The 23,910-nt window shown below is 38.8% G+C and overlaps 1 protein-coding gene across 3 annotated transcripts in view; it reads left to right on the top strand.

Annotated features, from left to right (window-relative positions):
• The window catches only part of LOC125357081 (sine oculis binding protein homolog), a 169,111-nt gene that overhangs the window by 36,931 nt on the left and 108,270 nt on the right, over window positions 1-23,910 (top strand). For 2 of the 3 annotated variants that reach the window (XM_048353739.1, XM_048353738.1), the window contains exon 4: window positions 7,991-8,142. In XM_048353739.1, the coding sequence (XP_048209696.1) occupies window positions 7,991-8,142 (152 nt within the window). Of the gene's footprint in view, window positions 1-6,301; window positions 7,129-7,990; window positions 8,143-23,910 lie in introns of those variants that run through there. The other variant, XM_048353740.1, reaches the window with a different exon arrangement.

The raw sequence follows: 23,910 nt of genomic DNA, 5'->3' as shown, positions 1-23,910 counted from the left end.
TTTTATTATTTCAGATTCTACCATTTCAGAATTTTTGATAGTTCAATTACCAAAGTGGTAGCCGTTTTTGGTTGCTACTCTGATACTCTTGAAAGAGCAAACTTCTTAGGAAGATCCGCCCATGTGTGGATTGTTAATGTAATAATTACAAAGAAATCTCACCTATTAATTACAGAATATCTAGAAGTGCAGTGATATATTTGGCAACATCTTGTCAACTATTAATTTGAGTTAAGTACTTTTTTAAAAAGAATAACTGTAAGGTTTTGTTAATTATAATGACTTTACTTTTAATTGGAGTTAGTGAGCTCTAACCAGTTCCTAGGTTGTTCCATTAATTCAGGATAGTGGTGCTATAGATGTTACCTATAGGAGGGACATGGTTAAAGAGTCAGGTGCCTAGACACCAGGCCTCTCTAGACTGCACCCAGCAGATACTTCCCCTTTCTCTTCTTGGCAGCAATTCTAAGGAAGGTTCATTTGGATATAGAAAGTATAAACCTTCTCCCATTTGATCCTTACAACAGCTGTAATTTGGGTGGGCAGTATTATCTCTTGAGTGACTTCCTGCATCTCCCAATTAGAATGTCAATATTAATAAGAGGCAAGGATTTTATGATATGAAGAGAAAATAGAGCACAGAATGAATAATATTGCAACTTAACCCATGTCTATCTTTGTATCTCTGTGCTCAGCCATACTGTCAAGAAGTAGTCACCTAAGTTTGCAAAGCAATATTCTATCTATCTATCTATCTATCTATCTATCTATCTATCTATCTATTTAGATAGATATCTATTCATTTATTTTTTAAAGTCACCTCCTTTAGACTTGCCTAATTGGATCTCTGTTGTTTTTCTTTTCCAGCAATCTTTATCTTTATGCTGTACTTCCCTAACCCATTCAATGTCTGTTTTGCTTTATATTCATTCAAATGGCACGGAGAATTGCAACTTTTTTTTTTTTGGCCAATCCTGGGACTTGAACTCAGGGCCTGAGCACTGTCCCTGGCTTCTTTTTGCTCAAGGCTAGCAGTCTACTACTTGAGTCACAGTGCCACTTGTTCCCTTTTTCTTTTTGCCAGTCCTGGGCCTTGGACTCAAGGCCTGAGCACTGTCCCTGGCTTCTTTTTTTTTTTTTTTGCTCAAGGCTAGCACTCTGCCACTTAAGTCACAGCGCCACTTCTGGCCGTTTTCTATATATGTGGTGCTTGGGAATCGAACCCAGGGTTTCATGTATAGGAGGCAAGCACTCTTGTCACTAGGCCATATTTCCATCCCTCCCTTTTTCTTTATATGTAGTGCTGAGGAATCGAACTCAGGGCTTCATGTATGCTAGGCAGACACTCTACCACTAGGCCACATTCCCAGTCTGCAACATTGTTTTGCATTGTGATTAGATAGTGTCCACTTAGGTTTCATTTGGCTCCCCTCAATGTACTCCTGACTCTAGATGTTAGCTCAATAGTGACCAGAGGCCTCTTGTGCCCAGCTTTCTGACAACTTCTTCTTCAGAAAGAATCACTCATTCTATCATAGAAATCATTATTTGTGAATATGTTTTGAGCATACTTGCTTTCAGAAAATTTGAATTTTTTAATGGCATATAAGAAGTAGCTGCTGGGTGCTGGTGGCTCATGCCTGTAATTCTAGCTACTCAGGAGGCTAAGATCTGAGGATCATGGTTCAAAGCCAGCCTGGGCAGGAAGACTATTACATCCAGTTAACCACTACAAAGCTGGAATCCATGTTGTGGCTAAAGTGGTAGAGCACTAGTCGTGAGCCTTTGGACTGGTGCACACACACACACACACACACACACACACACACACACACACACAGCGCCAAAGAAAATGATCCTCTCATGGTAGAATTTAATCTTAGTGAGCAGTTGAGGGATAGCAATATATGTGGTCTCCCACTTCATCTACATAGGAAGCCAAGTTTACTCATGTTCTCCTGTGATTTGATCCCTCTTAAAGAAGAGAGGGCAGGGCTGGGTGTAGTGGCACATACCTGTAATTTCAGGTACCCAGGAGGATAATGAGTGGTTCAAGGCTATTACCTAACTTTTGCTAGGCACCCCTCCCAACTAAAAAAATCTTCCATAATGGTATGGATTTGTAAACCCATCTACACAGGAAGCATAAGTAGGAAGATTATAATCCCAGGTCAGTGCTCATCAAAAATGTAACTATGCCTCAAATAAATAAATGGGTGAATAAATAAGAAAAAGGTTGAAAGTGTGACTTAGTGGTAGGCAGCCTATGTAACAAGTGGAAGGCCCTGAGTTCAAATACCAGTTCTACAAATAAAACACACTGAAACAAGCAAACAAACTAGTGTCTGATTAATTGTTTCCCGAGATCCAAATAGTACTCATTCCATTTTTGTTTTGTTTTGTTTTGTGTTTTGCCAGTCCTGGGGCTTGAACTCAGGGCCTGAGCACTGTCCCTGGCTTCTTTTTTTTTTTTTTTTCTCTCTCAAGGCTAGCACTCTACCACTTGAGCCACAGTGCCACTTCTGGCTTTTTCTATATATGTGGTGCTGAGAAATCAAACCCAGAGCTTCCTGTATACGACGTGAACACTTTACCACTAGGCCATATTCCTAGCCCCATCCATTTTTATTATTTTATGTTTAAAGTAGCACTGGTTTGTGCATGTTCAGGTGGGATGTTTGTAGCAGGTCCATTTTTTCATAGTCAAGAATTAAGGCTTGGGCTGCGAATATGGCTTAGCAGTAGAGTGCTCGCCTTGCATGCATGAAGCCCTGGGTTTGATTCCTCTGCACCACATAAACAGAAAAGGCCGGAAGTGGCGCTGTGGCTCAAGTGGCAGAGTGCTAGCCTTTAGCAAAAAGAAGCCAGTGACAGTGCTCAGGTCCTGAGTCTAAGCCCCAAGACTGGCAAAAAGAAAAAAAAAAAAAAAGAAAAAAAAAGAATTAAGGCTTGTACCATGGGACTTTAACTTATTTTTTTTTTTAGAATCAATCAACAACTATAAATAACACTTCAACTGTCTTTTCAAAGGCATATTGACCTTTTTTATTCCATTTACTTGGTCTATTGGCATGTTTCTGAGTAGTGTGCTTTGTAAGTAGCAGAATCTGTGATGGCTATTATCCCTTTCCATGGAGTAAAGTTCTGTGGATGGTATTTAAGCTCATATACATAGAAATCCTTAGTCTCTAAGACTCAATGGCCAAGAGCTTGGCTCTGGAGTCAGATAACTGGTCTTGGTTTGTACTCACTGAGTTGGGGTGTATTACCTTTAAATTCACTTTCCTGCCTGCAACCTGGGGATAACATTAGCACCTGTCTGGCTGTAATTAAGGTTAAATGATAGTGAATGACAATGATGTGCATTGTGGCTGGCACCCAGTAATTACTGAACAATGGCCAGCTATGATGATTTTTCCTTTGGGTTCAGTGGCCAACTTTACTCCAGATCGCCTTGTGTGTTCACTTCAAGAATACAGGGACTTGCACAGAAAATCCTGAAAGTTTCTGTAGAGATTTCTAACTTGGACTGCCTTAATATCTGGAAATGAATTAATTCAAGATGGAATTTCTTTCTTTGCAGCAGGACTGCAAAGAAGCAAGCTTAATCTTTAACTTCTTGCCTGTCTTCTAGGTTATGTCTTTATGCTTTTTTCAAATTTTAATTAATTGATTTTATTTTTGGTCTGTTTGCAGTACTGGAGACTGAGCCTGGGGGATGCTAGGTAAACACTGTACCTACCTCCCAAGCCCTTCATTCTGTTAAATATAGCTGTTCTAACAAACAGATTGACAAAATGTTGCCCAGGCTATCCTTTCATTTCCTGACACTGAGAAGATACAGAAGTATCCTGAGACTGCTTTGTAACTTGTCTCAAATATATTTCAGGTCTTGAAATGATCTAGATGTGTGCATTCTAGGAACTGTCGGAATAGATAAGCATCACCAGCAATTCTTTCAGAATTTCCCCTCAGTCTTGCACTCCCAAGAAGGTTATATTTAAACTCAGAATTTAATTGCTCCAGATCCATTCAGGCTTTCCTGACATTTTGGGGGCTGTGGCCAAATAAGTTGTATGTTTATAGATGCTATTCAAATGCTCCAAGATCACTGAACAATAACCGTCATTATTTTTGAAAGTCATGAGATAAGGCAGTTTCTCAGACCGTTCAGCAAGGCATTCCAGAAATGTTTGATCTCGTACATCTTTGCTTTATAATAAATAGATACAATTTTTATTTCATTTCAGAGTAATTAATCTGGATTTTTCTTTCTAGAATATGAAATAGAAAAATATTATGTATTTCGTTGAAGATTGCATTAGAAAGAAAATGCCCTAAACATTCTGCTTAAATAAATCCTAAAGCAGTGCTACAAACTTTTCATGATGAATTGATACATGCATATTTGACTGATGCATATTTATATCATAGCCTATGAAATTTTTATTGTATTATACAAATTGCCTTGTGAATGTGATTAGATGATATAAACATTTTTCATTTGTTGTTACATTGCTCAGTATGATAATCACACAGGTTTATGTCCATAAGATGATGTAATGTAAAATTGGGTTCTATGAGTCTTCCTTGAGATAATAGCAAGGTTTAATGGCATAGACCTTTAGCCTAAATATAAAATAGGAAATCAGCATTTGTCTGTTTTTAATGAAAAAAATTCAAAAGCACATCAAGGTCATAAAGCTAAATTGCAAGGGTTTTCTATCTTGCCAGTAAGAGGCATGCATGTTATTACTAGGTTTCAGTTAAGAATAAGAGAAGATGTAGTTGAATTTCTTCCTTTGGCAGTCATATTAAAATATGAGGTACTATGCCTTGTCCAGTGTCAGAATTTGAGTTGTGTTTTGGTGGCTGACAGAATTTTGATCATCTAAAAATGTTTACATGATCACAATTATCTTCTTGTTTCTTAAGTATAATACTAATATAAATAACATAAAACTAGAATATATGTCTCTGAAAATGCTTTCTTTCTTTTTTTTTTTTTTTTTGCCAGTCCTGGGCCTTGGACTCAGGGCCTGAGCACTGTCCCTGGCTTCTTCCCGCTCAAGGCTAGAACTCTGCCACTTGAGCCACAGCGCCGCTTCTGGCCATTTTCTGTATATGTGGTGCTGGGGAATCGAACCTAGGACCTCGTGTATCCGAGGCAGGCACTCTTGCCACTAGGCTATATCCCCAGCCCCCTGAAAATGCTTTCTTGAACTTTTGAAATAACCCCTTTATCAACCTGGTTTTTTTTTAGGGTGGGGGGAGACATTAGCTGTTGATAAGTTTGATGACAGAAAAGGAGAAATATAATGAAGTTTTCCAAAGTGCTTGTCTGTATGAAATGGAATTTTATGTAAAAATGGATGGGAATGCTGATTTTTGCTGTCATTATAAGACTTTTTCACCAACCATATACTAAATACACAATTCTTTTGCCTCATCTTTCCATATTGTTACTTTGCAGTAAGAATGATTTATATGAAAGTTGTGCTTGAAAATTCTACTCTTTGTGTTCGTTTGTTCTGTTTGCTTGTTAGGACTGCTGTAAGAAAGTATCCTTGCATCTCTTTAAAAAGTGACAAGTGGGCTTGGTAATGATGGCCTAGAGCTTGAGAAGCTGGGAGATGCCCTTTGGCCCAAGCACCCACCCATAGGCCTTCTAAGAGCTTTGTCTCTACCCTTTCTCATCTCAGTTTTAGTCTTCCATAGGCAAATCATCTAGGACCAGAAAAAAATCCCATGTTTTGTTTCCCAAGCCAGACTCTAATGGAAGAATTGATGGGGAGAATTTAATACAGCTGTCCGTGGTCCCTTGGGAAGTGGGGCCTTATTAAACTGTGAAGCTAAATTATTTTTCCCATATTTTTTTTCATTACAGATTTCATCAGAATCAAGGTTATTGCCACTGGATCATTTGGGAGAGTTTTACTATATCATCTTTTTTTTTCCAGGAACTTAAGATTTTAAGGCAAATAATAGAAACTGTTAGGGCTAATTAGTTTATTAATGATAAGCAATTATTTTAGACTGTTGTTTCTAATCTGATTTAAGAAAAACTCCATCATACTCTAAGGTAGAGTATTAGGGCTTTGGCAAATTTTCATACCTTGTAAAATATCTATAGGTACCATACTAGAAGTCATGTAAAATATAAATAAAAGCTTCTTTTGATTACAAGTTATTAATACAGTAATTGTGTGAATCCTTGTAATAACTTTGTTTAAAGGAAGTTATGTCATAAAATGTCTAATGTCAAAGATCACTTTACACTATTATTGGATAATAGTAGATCAAAATATGTAATTTGTGAAATAGGAAAGGACATTAAAATGATAGTATGTAGTCCATTAAGGTAAAGAAAATGCTGCATATAGTTCTGTGTGGTGCTACTCAGGGGGAAAGAGCCATGTCTCTGCATTACAAATTAGTTTGCTTCTAATTTTGCAGGCTGTTGACCACACTGCCTCAAACCAAATCTTTTCCCTGGATATGGAGTGATTGCATGACAGACTCTATGAACCATGAATATGTCAACAACTCATGGGCCAGGCCTTGCTTAGCAATTAGTCTTTGGGGGATTTTATTCAGAAATCAGACAACACTAGATCAGAGCTTGTTGGGGATTCTGTGATTACTAGTTATGTCTGGAGCATGAATCTGGATTAGTACAAAAAATCTGTAAAGGAAGAAAAGCTGTGACTAGTGGTGTCAACATGCACATACACACACATGCACACTCACACACATCCTCATTTGGGAGGATAGTGAACACTCAACATAAAGCACAAGTCCCTAGAAGGAAGCAAGAAAATACTTCTTTCTCCTAAAGGAGGCCAATGTTTCCCTAACTTCAGCCATTTAAACATTACCATCCCAATTCGTCATAACTCCTTACTGCCTGCACTACAATTTACTCTATGCATTTTTTTTAAGGAACTTTCTTTGAAACCCCACTTTTGTTTTAAATAGTAATGAGTGTGATATTATGGGCATGAGTTGGATATCATTGTGCCTGTTAAATTTGCTTTCATCTCACACAGAGGAAATGAAATGCAGCACTTTAAATATTAGAAGTATGATCTTACCATCTAAAATCACTTTGCAAACCATTCAACATGGGTAACCAGTAGTGCAGGAGCTGGGAAGAACCCTGAATTGGGCTGAGAATGATCTGACACCCTCATTCTCATTCCTGTCCCTCTACCCAGGGACCAGGAACCACATCACATGCTGGAGAATTGAAATCAGGCCTGTTCTTCCTGTGGATACCAACACTGGAAGGCCGCTTCAAAGGAGACTGACTGCTCAGGAAGCCTGGCTGGCCCCTTTTCCATGACCAGAATCCAGCCATTCACACATTTCTTTCTTGATCTAAACACATGTTTTGGGAATGATCATCTTGTAAGAGTAAACAGCTTTCCCTATCAGCCTTCAGTAATAGGGGACAGGTCACAATGGAGACCAGCCAGTTGTGAAGATTCACATGAGGTCATCACGTTTGTAGGTTAGTGCTCTAGAGACTGTCCCACCTGGTGCAGATCTAGTAGACCTTCAGCCAGGACCTTTGAAGAAAAGGGCCATTTATTTTCCAAGCTGCATTGCTTTATTCCTGAGGCATCTTTAATTAGGCTGATTGGAACTAGACTGAGACATCCTAGGATCACTTGTAGCTTTGTAGTCATGCTCTGTTTTTTACATAAAAAAATTTTTTTTTAAATCTTAGGAACCTAAGTAAATAAACAAAGGAAGGAGGTTAGGAAAGAAAGTTAAAAGTGAGAGGACAGAAACAATTTATAAAGTACCCGACCTCCTCCAACCCCTCTTCCCCCAAAGAGCTATTTGGCTAGCCATTTCGGCTAGAAAATGGTGAGGTCGGGGGAAACTTCAATCAGACCCTGGGAGCTCTGAGGTTCAGGGTGTGTCTGACTTTAAAGGGATGTTTGCTTCTGATATGAACATTTTTCTTATACTTTTATTATAGAAGATGATGTGTCAAATGTACAAATAATGTGTGCCTGGTGCCAGAAAGTGGGAATCAAGCGCTATTCCCTGAGTATGGGGAGCGAGGTGAAAAGCTTCTGCAGCGAGAAGTGCTTTGCGGCCTGCCGGCGAGCCTACTTCAAGAGGAACAAGGTAAGCCCGCCTTAGAGGCCACGTGGCCGCTCGCCGCGTGCGCATGCGCCTGTAGCCGCTAGCCTGAAATGTCGCGCCCTTTCACGTGTGCACTTGTCCTCTTGTTCTGTCGGTTTTCCTCCTCTGTCATGCTTCACCTTTTGGAATTAAGGAATACCTTTCTAACGAGTAAGCTGTTCTGTCTCTCTTGGCTTGTGTTTGAATTCTGAGAGGGTGAGTGAATTTGGGGAGGACACCAGGATCACAGATAAGTCCCAATCAGAGGTGTCTTTCCAGCAGGAGAGGGCATACTCAAGAGCCCTCGAGAGAGAAGTGGCAGATATGTCTTGTAAGAGCCAAGCAACTCGCAGCAGAAGCCTGGTTAGAAAGCCTTATTCCCCTATGTTTAATTTTTGTTCTCAGTGGGAATATCACTGATGCTCTTTCCTAAAGCCTGCCTCACGAATTTTAGTTAAGAAAAATGCCAAATTAAAAACAAAACAAATCTTTAATAATGGGGATGTAAACCAACATATACAACCTGGCTAGGCATTTATGAGGAGCCTGGTGGGTAAACACAGGGACAGCCATAATTATACACTTGTTTTAAGTTATCCTAGCTCTGAAAAATGTTCTTTTTGAATAGTATTAGTCACCATAGATGGAAAGTGGGATGTATGATATTTTTCAGCCACATACAAGCACACACATACATACACACATACATACACATACACCCCTATATTTTTAGGTCTCAAAGAACTGCTATAGCATTTTGCCACCAAATACTAAAGTAAGTTGCTAGTCCTTGATTATTTTTATTGATCTGTAAAGCACCCTTAATTCATAAATCCATGCACATTTTTCTAAGCATTTCCATCTCAATATTACAAGATCCAAATCTTTCTTTTCATGAAGTAAACACTTATATTTTAAAGTCAAATATTTGCAGTCCTGAAAATGCTAATCATGGGCTCACTACTTTGCAAGAAGCACTGTTGCAGTAAATTATTTCCTGCAAATTTGGGTCACATTCATCCTGCCAAAAACCATAATGCCAAAAGAATTAGGCTGCAGAATTCAGCGGGGTGGAATTTTAGTAGCAGTCTCAAAGAATTAGGCTCATAATCTTCACTGGAACAGGGAGGCAAGTAAGGAAATTGTTTTTGGAATTCTGTGAGGACAGTCAATAGTTCACTTTCTCTTAGGAGGGGCCAGTGAGGTTGTGGAGAGGGTGGGAAAAGTGACACATGGGAGACACGTTTTGTTTTAGTATGGGGGGATTAAAATGATCTCCAAGACCCCGAGGCTTCCATTTTGCATGTTGAGCACAGGGCTAACAATCCTAGGAGTGAGTGGATCTAGAGCTTTCTTCTTCAAAGCTCTCCTTACCACAACAAAATAGTTTGCATTCCATCACAGAAGATGGCTATAGAACAGGGCTTTTTGTCTCTCTATAATACTGAAGGGTTAAGGGTCTGAATCTTGATGGACTGCCTGTAGTGAATAAAATCAAGCAAGATGCATTTGTCACAACCCTGTCAATACATATTACAACCTGCAAAATGATTTTACTTTGTAGTAAGCTTTTGAAGAAAAGGACTTCACACCATGTAGAAAGACAGTCTAGAATACAATATAATATGTAGGCTTAAAAATATAATTGTAAAGTTTAAGGTCAAACTGAATTTAAACTTCCATAGTATATATTTTTGAAAAATGGACAACTGGAAGCCAAGTCAAGAAATAGTATTTGGAGTACTTACAATAGGTAAAATCAGGAGTAGGAGGAAGGCCAATGACTTTTACTTTCTGCAAGGAGCTACTGGGGTAGGTCTCTGGTCCTTTGCAAAACCTAGGAGTTTCCAGTGTTTTCTGCTAAGCCGGTGGCTATCTGCTTTTCTGTCGCCCATTAGTGCACGTATGGTGCCTGTCTTCTCTGTCATCTTCACTCTTATTTTTGCATTGCAGCACTTTGCCACGCTATGCCTGTTCATTTTCTTTTCAAATAGAGAAATAAACTTGTCACATCACCTGCTGGATTCTTTTATTTTTTAATTTTATGAGCGCTATTTTGGAAACGATTACATTGCATTACAATAAACATATACAGCTGCTGCATTACTGTTAACGGATAGTATTTTGTGGTCATTTCATTTAGGGCTTAGATTTCCTAATGGCCTGTATTAGATCAGCCTCTACCCTGCCATTTCTAAGAACTGCAACAATAAGTTCCAAAGTGTTTCCCACTGAAGACAATAGCAAATAGCTACTTCTCTTCTTGTATCATTTAACAAAATCCTTAGTCCTCCTCATTATAGATATGGTCTTAATCTTGGAAAAAAAGGAAACATTCTTCTACACAACAAGCTTTTTTCCCCCTAGTTAAATGCTGTACTTTAAAATATTTTAACTAGATAGGTAATAGAGTAAATGGCACGTATGCAGAATAGAATTTTATTTTAGGTATAGTGTAGATTTTTAAAAACATGTAAAATTAACTATGCTGCAAATTATGCTTGTAATGACAGCCCATTTGTTGCTGGATAACATGCTGGGATCTAAAAATGGTCTCTAAGTTGAATCGAAATTGCATGCATAACTTTACAAAGGAAAATCCTAGTAGAAAAGGTAGCTAATTAGGAGTAGCATTCCACTGACCTCTGTTTTGTGTCTGAGCAACACCTGCATTTGTGAATATACATGGGACGGCTTTGCCTATGGTCCTGCACTTTCCCATCACAGAGGCTTGGGTAGAGAGGCAGGCATTGCTTTGCTGCTAAAACAAAAAATAAAAAAAAAAGGACAAAAATAGTCCAGCTCTCAAAATGAAGGTCCATTGAAATGAGCTCTTTAAATTTCATTTCTTTCTAAAGCCTTTCTTCTGTTGAATGGAATAGGTTGAAAATGTCACATCTCGGTACGATCAATGGAAGCCAGGTCAACCCTTTATGGCATGTAGGATGTATTTCTTAAACTGAATTTAAATTTCTACTTTAGAGTTGTTTGGATTGTTATTAGTACATAAGCATTTTGTAAACTGATTCTGCTGAAAACTGCTGGGAGAGGCCTGTGAGTCACAGCTGTATTCCTAAGGAATCTAAGTACAAGTTTACACATTTCAGAATGTTGGCTCTGAGAAGTGTACAGTGCTAATGCATAATATATTTGGCAGAATCCTGATTTCCATAAGACTCACTTGCTGCCTCGAAAGTTTTGAACCAGTGTCTGCGGAGGGGGAAAGCTTATGAAGTGTATGGGTATTGGCTGAACAATGCGATGTCAATCTCATTATTTGAGACACCCGAGGAATTTCAGGGGACGTACTCTTTTCTCAGGCTCTTTTTGAGGTACAGCAGGCACTAAGAACACTTTTAGCCCACTGATTAGCCTTCCTAAGAGTTAGAAAGTTACAGAGTCTTAGCCGTTTTGTAAGAGGTGCAGAAGCTGCCCAGTCTTTTCATACCAGTTTTATTTTGCACAAAACAGGTGCTTGAAGATATTCTCTGTAACTGTGTATTCTCTAAAATGAAAGTAACAAAGAATTCCACAAATATTCATTTCCACCTAGATTGCATTTAATTCTTTTCCTTTTGCATGGGATAAATATCATGTTGTCTAAACTAATATCCAGATCTCAAACAGATAGTAAAATATCAAGAAACATAGCCAACATAGGCAAGGTAAAGGATGTTTGGTTTCTATGTTCATATCTAAAGTTTATAATGTTGTAAAGGTGAATAGCATTGATTACTTAGTAATAAACACAAATTCCTAGGAGCATCAATGTTTTGCTTCCTCATTGTAGTTTTCCCATAATAAATAGAACTACATCTTCAGTACAATGTTGCTATTCCCAGTAGACCATGTGGAAGTTCCTTACAGGGATATACAGAGATGTGAATATGAGTGTTCATAAAAAAAGATTATGTAGACAGAAACAATGTTTGCAAAGGATGCTTTCCAAATAATTGTAATAACCACAGATATTCAAGAGGGAAATGTTGCATTATAATAAGCATTTCTTTTACTGTCCAACTATATTCTGGAAGCAGCAATCTTTTATTAAGAGCTCTCTTTTGGAAGATACTATTGCTAATTAGTATGTATTATCATGGCTATTTGGAGTTATATTTTATTTAGATATAGACTATTTGTCTTTTTATTAAACTTGAATATATCCTAGGAAAGATTTCTTGGTTTCAAACTTAATTATAGAACCTAGTGGTGCAGAAAAAAAAGTATAACAATTGGCATGTTAATCCAGTGGTTAACCTGTCTACTTTTTTCCCTTTAAATACCTGTAAGATTTAATTTGCAAAATAGCTATGGTTTATGAAAGTTTGGAGAAGGGCATTAACAAATAACTTGCAGTCAATGTCTTCTGAGTGCCTGAGGCGCAGGCCACAGGCTTGCTTTGTTAGTTGCTTGTATATATTCTTGGTCCACAAGGAAATGGGCCCAGTGGGCCCAGGGTGGTTCTTGCTGTTATTGGGTACCAGGAAGCCTTGTGAGTCTGTCTCCTACACCTTGGTATGCCAGATGGTGGCCTAAGCTCTGCAGTGTCTGTTGGAACTGTGGTGTAGGCCTGCCCAAGGCGTTGCATGTGATGTGGTCTCCTTATCCCAGGGCCTTAGTTTTCAGGTGAGTGGCTAGGTTCCCTCCAGACATGACAAACAGAAGGGTCCTTAGGAAGCTCTGGGAAAAGAACAACAAACCAAATTGTTTTCTTTTTATCTCATATTTTGAAATATGGAATGGAATATTGTTGGGCTTCTGTGAATGAGAGTCTGTAGAACACAGTAGCAGAGGAGGGGTAATGTTAGCTCTGGGAAAGGCATTGGGAATAGGGAAAGTGAAGGCAAATTCTGACTGGTGAAGTAGGGTGTAGATCAGCTTCAAGTGTAAAGCACAGACTCTTGAGGAAGGCCAGAGAGGACTGCATTTCTGCAGGTGGGTGGAACTCAGTATGTGGGAAGCAGTCAGACATTAGGGTATGTGACCTTCATGTTTATACAAATGCTTGAATACTACGTGAGGAATACTGATCTAAGAGCTTACCTGGAATACAAACAGAATGGGGCAGATGAGTTTGTACTAAAAGAAAGGATTAGTAGACACTTCTGGTTTTGTAATGGACTACATTTAGGGAAATTGTACAGGTATGGTGGGGGGGGACAGAGGTAATTCTAATCTGTTACCCAGAATGTGTGTTAATTTTAAATATTAGATATTTTAAATTAAAAGGGAAGAAATGATCAAAAGTCCAACTACTTGCCAGTCCCAGTGTGTGGCCAAGATTACTTTCCAATGAGTAGAAGGAAAATAGGAAGACTTTCATTGATCTGGATCCGGCCATTTGGGGATCAATACACAGGGCTATGGCTATGTATGCTGGAATGTTAATTTCAGACACAGTAAATCTCTAGGCATCCTGGTGATAGCTAATGCTATTCACTTAAATCAAGTTTTTCTCATCTGAACTGCCGGTAATTATCCAATCCATCTGAGAGGCATGCTCCCTTTTAACATTAACCACAGTGTCAGATTGCATCAGCGACATTGTGTCCTGGTGACTGCCGCTGCTACAGAGTGATGAATGTTCATGTTTGGGGTCTATAGTCCAACTGTCTGTTTGGGCAGCCGGCAGTTCAGTAAACAAATGATTGTGAAGGGATCTATTTATTTGGGTCATACTTTCTTTCTTATTGATTCTGTCACTTGCAATGCCAAATTTCTCACCTTGCCACTAACATTGTTTAGTCTGAAGAGGGAGCACTGAAATGATTATTTCAGGGGTTGTTTTGATATGCTTCTCTCAGGATAGGCTCTATTCCGCCCAGAGTATTCTGACTTAGAAAGGAAGTCATCATGAGACCTCATTAATAACCAGAAGGAGAGGGTTTTAGGTTCTGGGTGAGCTGTCCAGAGAAACCAAAAGAAAATGATTATGCATTTTTCTGGGATTGATGAGTTGCACTCTGTTAATTGAAGCTGTGTTTAAAAACATTGAATATCCAAGTAAGTGCATGCATTAGAGGGCAGGTGGCTTTGTCTTGACATGTTTTTAAGTTAATAGATAGATTGTGTCAAAAATCTCTCTCATACATATTTGAGATGTCTGATTCCAAAACCTAGTGCATTCAAGAGAGCCGTAGACAGTAGATCCAGGCTAAAAGCATACTTGCCATTAATTTTTAGTTTTCCTCATTTTCAATACCGGATAGCTTTTGTCCACATAAGCAAAAGTATCAACTGGAGAAGCCACATATACTTCTTGGTTTCTTGGGCTATTTGCTCTTAGTTCATATTGGCACAGATTAGGATGGAACAGAGAAAACCTTGCTGCACAGTACAGCTGAATTTCTGCCTTAGTAGTTTGTAAATTCCCAAAATTCCCTGTTATAATTCACTTGTAGAGTGGCTGTGCACACAGTAGAGTCTAATGTTTGCTGACAGACTTGCTTTGGAGTTACAAGCATCAGTCTGTTGCATTCTCTGTAAACATAGGCCTTGGGCTAGGACTGGGCACAGCTGCAAGCCCAAGAAGGCAGATCCATCATTTAATGAGTCCATGAAAGATGCTTGGACTCTGCTGCAATGTACTGAGCACTCTGGTTAAATGAAACTCCTGTAGTCATTAACAAAGATAGAGATAATCAATGGCCGGGGATGGAAGTCTGTATCCTGTAATCACAACCTCCCAGAATTTGTGTTGTGTCATTGCTAACAGGGCTAGCGAGATTCAGGCTCTTGAGATGCACCAAGTCCGTGTTGATGCTGGCTTAATGTTCGAAAACTGAGTTTGGACCAAAGGATAACATGGTCTTAGTAGTGATATTTTGGTGCAGATTATTCTTAAGCTATAGCATGTTATTCAAAACAAGTTTATTTCAGGAATTACATTTATCCTAATATATGATACCTTTGTAGGTCATCTCAAGCTGAAAAGTAAATAAGAATAAAATCCACTCATGATTAAGTCCTTAAAATATCAAATTACATAGAGTTGGGGAGTCCTGATTAATACTTCCATGGTAAAATATTCCTCATTAGTTTTCTATGGTAAGGGTTAACCACTCTATTAAAAATTCAGATATTAATGTATTTTCTGCTTAATTTATCTTCAAATAGAGGAAATGTAGTTAGTAGATAGGATTTTTTTTTTACTTCCAAATGTGCTTTGGAACTATTATAGTGATTTATGTGAGAGATTTGGAGACATGCAGGAGAATTTCTTCATCAATATGCTAAAATGTATTTAAAAGTATTTAAATGCTTTCAACTGTAGAAAAACAACCGCCTTGAGTTTGTAATGATTATTTTCCCACAGAAATAGTAGAATTTATGATACAAATGAAAGATTTTGCATCCAAATTTATCCCACAAACTTACCTTTTCCTTTAAAATATTATTTTTAAAATTACCTATTTATTTTAATTTATTTTTTATTTTAAAAAAATTTTTTTTTTTTTGCTAGTCCTGGGCCTTGGACTCAGGCCCCTGGCTTCTTTTTGCTCAAGGCTAGCACTCTGCTACTTGAGCCACAGTGCCACTTCTGGCCATTTTTCCATATATGTGGTGCTGGGGAATTGAACCCAGGGCTTCATGTATACAAGGCAAACACTTTTGCCACTAGGCCATATTCCCAGCCCCTATTTTAGTTTCTTAATGTTTAACTTTCTTAATTAGTTAACTAGCATTAAGTGCTAGATTCTACTGCAGTAGTGTATTTTGGGGACTCAGTGGGTATAGGAATACTGCAGTAAAAATCTCCTAAATAGGCCTCTTGACAAATAGTTTGTGATAACACAGTGATTCCTATATGGATCCATAAATGGTATCTTATCTCATAATCCATCTTCAATTTTTTTTTTTTTTGGCCAGTCCTGAGGCTTGGACTCAGGGCCTGAGCACTGTCCCTGGCTTCTTTTTGCTCAAGGCTAGCACTCTGCCACTTGAGCCACAGAGCCACTTCTGGCCGTTTTCTGTATATGTGGTGCTGGGGAATTGAACCCAGGGCCTCATGTATACGAGGCAAGCACTCTTGCCACTAGGCCATATCCCCAGCCCCATCTTTAAATTTTTTTAAGTAGCTGCTCAAAAGGGTTTCACTTCAACATGTCAGCTTATGGTACAATGTATCTTAGTCATTGTCACCCTTTCACAAAGTCCATCTTGATAAAATAATGAACATTTAAAATGTGGTGAGCAGTTTTATGACTGCATGTTGAACTTTCTTTTCTAAGACACTTTGAAGGCACTGATATCTCCTGTGTGTTCCGTATATTGCACTGTTGACATGAAAGACTAGAGAAATTTGCCTGCTAGAAGATAAATGCCTCTTTCCTGCTTTAGTTTATTTTTAGCCAAGCTTTAAAAAGAAAACTACCTTAGATGGGTGCCAGTGGTTCACAACTGTAGTCCTAGTTACTCAGGAACCTGTGATCAAGAGGATCATGTTTAGAAGCCATCCTAGGCAGAAAAGTCCATGAGATTCTTTCTCCAAAGTAATTAGCAAAAAGTAGGGCTGGAGAAATGGCTCAAGTATTAGAGCACCAGCTAAGCAAGCACACCAAGTGAACATGAGGCTCTGAGTAGGGCCCAATCATGGAGGTTGGAAAGGTGATAGTTTGGATTGATGATAAGTTGATAGCAGCTACTGGAAGTTGTAATGCAAAGTGGTGAAATTACATGATATTTATTCTTTATTGGACTTTACCGGAGTAAAACATTTAAGATCATGAATATAAAGTAGATTTGGACAATAAGAAAGATGACAGAATTCCCATCAAAGTTGGGTATATCTGGTAATAGAAAAGTAAAAATGTCTCATTCTCTGAATTATTCAGTAGTAGTTATGAAAATTTTCTCGGTAGCAACAGTGTTGCAAACCAATTTAGTGTTTCTCTCTCCCTCTCTCTCTCTTTTAGTAGGAAGAAGTTATGGAATGAGAGGAAAGGAACCAAGGATGGACATTGTTGGTTAAACATTTTAATAGTGATTTTTTTTTTTTCTTTTCTGTAGCATAGATAGGGCCTGCCTATTCCTATCCCTAGTAGGGAGGTTGGGCATTAAAAGCAAGCTTCACTTCGAACACAGCTTTTGTGTGGGAGACCTATCACATCTATAGGCCTTTTCAAGCTCTGAAAGATAATATGCTGAAAAGGAAATGGTATCTTTGAAGGAACTATCTTTGGGCAGAAGGATTACTTTGCAGTTTATGTCACCTGAAAGTTAGCCATCGTTTGGTAATTACTTATAAAATGTATCAAGATTTCTAATGCAAGTAACAGAATTCCCAACTCAAGTGGGCTTAAATAATCAAAGACATTTTTTTCTCTTATGGATTTACAAGGTCCTGGGTTAGTATTACTTAGGGGTAGTATTGTGGTGCCATTTCTTTTTCATCTCTGTGTAGTGTTAGCTGTGTTCCAAGGCAAGCTTCCTAAAGGTTCATGGATGGCTTCTAAATGTAGTCAAGGTGATATACTTCCTTGCTCACATCCAAAGAGATAAATGCTTTTGTCCTAGCATTTATTGTCTCTGCTTGTATCTCGTATGTATGCTTCAATGAGGGACTATAATCAAGAAAATAGAATGTCCTGATTGTTTTGAGCCGATGAGGGCTTCTCTCTGATGTTGGAGTTGACCTCATTTTCCTCTAACTCTCATGGGCTGCATGGGGAATGGCAACTATGAGAATTAAAGTCTGGGAACTATTGAACAAGGGAGACGATAAGAGTGATAGCTGATGATTGGCACTGGCAAAGGCTCACTATAGGAAAAGAGAGGTGATCTCGAGGTTATTTCAGGTTGGATTCTTTACACAATGAATCTATCCTGCCTATCCTTCCTATATAGAATTAACCTGCAATCCAAGTGTAAATTGAAAGATAGATATGATTTTTTGCTGAGTCTTTCCCTTTCTATACGAATAGGGCAAAGTCATTTTTTTAAATAAGAGCATAGAATTCCATCGTGTATATATACCACATTTTCTTGATCCATTCATCCACTGAGGGGCATCTGGGTTGGATCACAGTAGCTATGTACATATGTCCATATAAGCTGATGCTAAGTGAAATGAACTCCAAGATATGGAAACAAGAGGGTTTTTTTTAAAATTGTTGTTGTTATTTTTAATGTACTATGTCAAATTTTTTCTTTTTTCTTCCCTGTGGTTCATCAAACCCTGTTGTTACTGTATTTGATTTTGGTATCCTGGGTATTATATATACCTTTATCTGAATTAGGGAAGGGAAAGGGAACATCAAAATGGCTAGACAAAGGATAAAGGGAGAACTAATCCAATAGTGATACTCACAAGACAATATTGGAAATTAATTGTATAAATTGGGGAGGGGTGGTTTGAGAAAGGGAAGGTAGGAGAAAAATGAGGGAGGGGGTAACAAGTATGACAAGAAATGTACTCACTACCTTATGTATGTAACTGTAACCCTTGTGTACATGACCTTGACAGTAAAATTAAATTTAAAAAAAAGAAAATATGCGGCTAAACCTCACTGATTTGAGGGAGAAGAATACACAGTAAACACAGTCTGACAAATGTGGTTTTTGAAGAAAAAAATCCTCACAGCACATGGTCAGCCTTCCTCCCTCATGGGGTATAGAGAAGGGAAGTAGTTTTTTTTCACATTTAGAGAGAGCTATAGAGCTATCTTAATGTTAATATAAGGGTAGACAGGAAGTTTGGTCATGATACATTCCAGGACAGAGAAATGCTGACTGCTACTCAGGTTCCTAGACCAGACAACTATGAGCACATGGCAACAGCACAGCAAGTCTACTGGCATGATGGCAGAGGGCAGTTCTCGTGGCACTATGGTGTGGTGGGAAGGTACGGATTCTCCTTGCTTTCTTTATATTCTTTGTTTCAGCCTGGTATCTAATTTTAGTGCTAAGGAGCATGCAGACAACTCTGTAGGAATGTAGTAACAAATAAGCAGGCTGGAAGTCATTCAGATGTTATCTCCCTGGGTTCAGACTGGGAGATGTACATGTAGATGTTTCTATTTCCTATTTTATTTTTGGTGCCAGTCCTTGGGCTTTTGAACTAAGGGTATGGGTGCTGTCCCTGGGCTTTTTGTTTGTTTGTTTTGTTTTTGCTCAAGCCTAGTGTTATACCACTTGAGCCACAGTTCCACTTTCAACTTTGTGGTGATTATTTGGAGATAAGATTGTCATGGCCTTTCCTGACTGGGCTGGTTCTGAGCCGTGATCTTTAGATCTCAGGCTCCTGAGTGGCTAGGATTACAGACATGAGCCATCAGTGTCCAATGGCGAGTTAATATTCTAAAGGAGGGGTACCTACACGGCTCTTCAGGATGCCAGATGGGAGATCTGGCCCTTACTAAGACTAGCCACACCTGCACCTGCCTCAGGTGGCTGTGAGCCCGGTAGGTACTTCCAGTTCAGCTTGTGGTGGTAGCCCCCTCTCCAATTCCCGGAGCTCCTGAAACCACACATAGTGACAGTTGTTTCCAAAAGAGGCTGATTTCAAAACTGTGATGAAAATGGCTAACAGCAGGCTGAAGGTTAAAGTAAAAAACTTAAAAACCATAAAATCTGCCTGGAGGCTATTTAAGCAAACTGTTTTAGAGGCACAGATGGTTCATATACCTCTGAGCCAAAAACAAAAAGTAAAAAGGGGACAGTAAAGCTGGTGTGATTAAGCAGACAAGTATAAAAGTTTTATTAGTGCTAAAAAAGCATCCTTTAGAAAAGTGAAAAATCTGTCTCAGGAAACTCGGAAGACATGTTAAAGACCAGTGGGAAATGCAGAGGGCAAACAGATGACATTTCAAAAAGCAAGTCGAAATTGTGAAGACAATGTATTGACATGCATTGGCTATCAGTAACTGGGCTCCAGGTGGGAGAGAAAGATGCCATGTTCGAGGGCAGGTATAACTTCCTTGTCTTCTATGGAGTTTTCATGTCAAACAGATTTTTGTAGAGATATGTGCAATTTTCAACAGTGATTGGAGTCTCCAAGAATTATCATCTAAAGCCAATCTAAGAAGATGAAGTGTCATAAAGAGGAGGATCCTAAGTGTATATCGGAAATAAATGCTGCTGACATATTGTTTAAAATAGTAAGCAAAACTGAGACCTGAGAAGTCATTGGGATGGAGAACATTCAGCTTCTTTGGAGGTACCTGAGAACACATGCCTGCACAAAGCATCCGAGACTGGTGAGCTTCCATTAGCATCATTTTGAGAAAAGCCAAGCGCTGGAGAATGACAGGACAGGACAGCGATCACACAGCCACCATTTGAGAAACAGACAGTACTTGTGTCTTGAGTGAGCCTTTAATATAAGCCAAATTTAAAAATGCCCAAATACAGCCATGTGAAAAGTAAGGTAACTTGTATGGATTTTCAGAAATCCAACTAATTAATTTAGAGTTTTGTTGATTCCCTCTATTGGGAGCCTTGAGGAAAATAAACAGCTGAAGACAAGGAATAAAGCTTTTCCTTGGATTAAGAAACTGGGGGGCTGGGAATATGGCCTAGTGGCAAGAGTGCTTGCCTCCTACACATGAAGCTCTCAGTTCGATTCCCCAGCACCACATATATGGAAAACGGCCATAAGGGGCGCTGTGGCTCAGGTGGCAGAGTGCTAGCATTGAGCAAAAAGAAGCCAAGGACAGTGCTCAGGCCCTGAGTCCAAGGCCCAAGACTGGCCAAAAAAAAAAAAAAAAAAGAAACTGGGTAAGGGGCAGATGATATTCCTCAGAATACAAATAAATTGGTAGTGTACCATCCCAAGGGTATATATTAGAAGTAGTGTTTCTTAATGTGCTGATTGCTTGTTTAGAAATAGATTATAGGAAGGAGAGGACCATACTGCTTTCTCTAAGTTTCTTTCATATGAAGAATCTGCCCTCCCCAATATATAAGGAGCCAACCTGCTCTGCAATATATAAATATAACCTGACATCAGATACAATTCCATTCACTCAGCTGCCAACTGTCACAAAGAAGTGGAAAGTTTTAACATTCATACTCTGTCAGCATCTCCAGAAAGAGGAACTTGGTCTAGTTTGTAAGGGGCTCTGTGTTGCCTAAGTATAATTTTTTCTAAAGCAACTTTTAAATGCTTGACTGCATTAAAAATTTTTAAGTGGACTAAAAATTATGTTAAACAAAATGGTGGTAATTAAGCTACAACCTTTTTTATTTATACGGGAAACATGTAATTCATTCTTTAACTTGATTTTTATAAAAGATTAATGCTACACTTTGTAACAGTTCACATTGGGAATTAAATATATTTAAATTCAACTTTGATTTATACAAATATGGGAAACAAAGAGCTGCAAATGAGTAGTGTTGAGCTCAAAAGAATCAATGATAAAACTAAAGATCTGGTCAAGTTAAATGTTTTCTAAGTGTGCCCTGTCTCCTTACACTCAGGGGGTAACCTTTGCAGTTGGTCACCTCACAGAAATACCGGGTCAAACTCTATGGCAGATGGTTTAATGTACAGTGCATATATTAATTCCCAGAGGCAGCCCTGGAAATGCAAGCAAGTGGCTAATGATCATGGATAGCAGTTTCATGCTGCTTCTGCTCTTGCAGTTAAGATATTCAGATGTTAGGCTTTGGGGTTCAAATTCATGAATTTCTGGGTTGGGAAAATATTTTTCCCTTTGTATTTAGGTTAGTCAGCTTTCCATCAGTGTAACAAATACATGAGATAATCAGCTTATAATGAGGAGAGGTTTATTTTGGCTCACAGTTTTGGTGGTATAAGTCTACGACTGGTTGGCCCTATTCTTTCTGGGCCTATGATGAACGGTACAGAGTGGGAGAATGGTGGGAAAAATGGCTCACCTCAGGGCCAGAAAGTAAGAGAAAGAAAGAAGGAAGGAAGGAAGGAAGGAAGGAAGGAAGGAAGGAAGGAAGGGAGGGAGGGAGGGAGGGTTCTAACAGTGCTCCTCAGGGGGCATGCCCCCAATAACCTAAAGACCACCTGTTGGGTATCCCTTACCATCAGATTCACTTACCACCATCCTGGGCACTGTACCTCTAACACCATGAGGGGAACATTTGTACTGCATAGTGGATAGAGCATGCTTCAGTGAAAGAAAAAGGTGATGTCTACTATTTCAGGTAAATGGAAGAGAAAGATGAGAGGCTCATATCCATGATTTACTTTTGGTTAAGGTGGTACCATTGAGAGAGAACACTGAGTCTAAGTAATTTGTGAAACAAGTGTGAAGAAGGCAGACATCACTGCTGTAAATCTAATGTAACTTCAAAACAAACTTCAAGTCAATACTTACTTAAAAGAAATATCCCTAATCTTATGCTCTTTGGCACCAGAAACAGTCTTGTATCAATGAACTCATTTTCAGTTTCCTTAAAAAAAGATAAACTTCCGATGATTAATTACAAAGAGACATACTACCAAACTCTATATCAAGGTTGGAACTCATAGAAATCTTTTAGATTTATTGAAGTTTGAATCAATACAACCAGATTTAACTGAATTTCAGAAAGAATTGGACAAAAAGTTTAGATGCCTTCATTTAGAATGTTATTTAGCATTCCATATGAGGAAAGAAGAAAATTAAACATTACAAAAGTAAATAAAGATGGAGTTGGAGTTAACATTTCCTATAAGCACAACTTCCCTTTCTTATTCAACTTTCTTTGCTCACTTCTTTATATGTCTTATTCATTGATCTAGCACATAGTAAATATAAATTAAATGTAATCCTTTAGGGATATGTAATTCAGCTCTGGACAAGGAGATACTTGATATTTTAGAGCTGAATATTTGGCCTGTGGCCAGTGAAAGTGATACAGACTCCAATTTCTTTTTCCCTGTGTTTGTAGGAAGAAGGGCTGATGTAGTGAATAAAATCTCTGCCACAGTGCTGCCACTATCCCCTGTTTCCTCATCAAGGGCCTGGCAATGATTACCATCGCCATGTTGCATTAAACCAGTTGTGGAGAGTTGGGTCCCACTCACCCCTGGGCAGCCAACTTGTGGGCTTCAAATCTCCATTCCTAGAAGGTCAGAGAGGGTGAAACAAAATGGCTTCTTCTACTTAGGGTAAACCCTCTTGGGTCCAGAGACTAGAATGACCCTAGGGAGTATGACCAGCTAGAGATAACTGACTGGTAGGCAGGGTCAGCAATAGTGTGGCCCACCCTCTCACTTGATCTAAGTTACTGGAGTAGGTGGGGGGAAAAGAGCTAGAGAGAAAACAGAGAATGCATTTTTATGTACAAATCAGTATCTTTGTTAAAAAAAAAAACAAACACACACACACACACACCAATAAACCTGATTTCTCTGTTTATTGGGATCTCCGGAGGTTAGGATTGTCCCAGGGCCTGGTGCTGTGGAGTCATGAAATCTGCTTGAAGAATGTCTGTCAGGGGCTGGAGGTGTGACTCAAGTAGTCGAGTGCTAGGCATAATGAAGCAAGTTATATGAAATTGTGAAGCACTTAGTTCAAGCCCTAGTACCCACGTGTGCATTCACAAGTGTATGCATATGCGTGTGCATACTTACACATATACACGCATTTCAAAAAATTCTCCATACTCTTTAAGAATGTCTGTCTGAATGTGTGGAGCCTTTCTGTGCTGATGGGGAAGTTGACCTCCTTCCCTACTTTTATTCACTTACTCATTTGTTCAACAAGGATGGAACATTCACAGCACACCAGTTATACAAAGGAATGCGTCTTTGTAGGTATTCAAAGGTGAATAAGGAGAGAGGTCTGCCTCTAAGGCTCTTAGAGTTGA

The sequence above is a fragment of the Perognathus longimembris genome, chromosome 9 (genome assembly GCF_023159225.1).
Source record: "Perognathus longimembris pacificus isolate PPM17 chromosome 9, ASM2315922v1, whole genome shotgun sequence".
Taxonomy (NCBI): domain Eukaryota; kingdom Metazoa; phylum Chordata; class Mammalia; order Rodentia; family Heteromyidae; genus Perognathus; species Perognathus longimembris.
The sequence above is the reverse complement of the archived record's forward strand: the minus strand, read 5'-3'. Positions and strand labels throughout refer to the sequence as shown.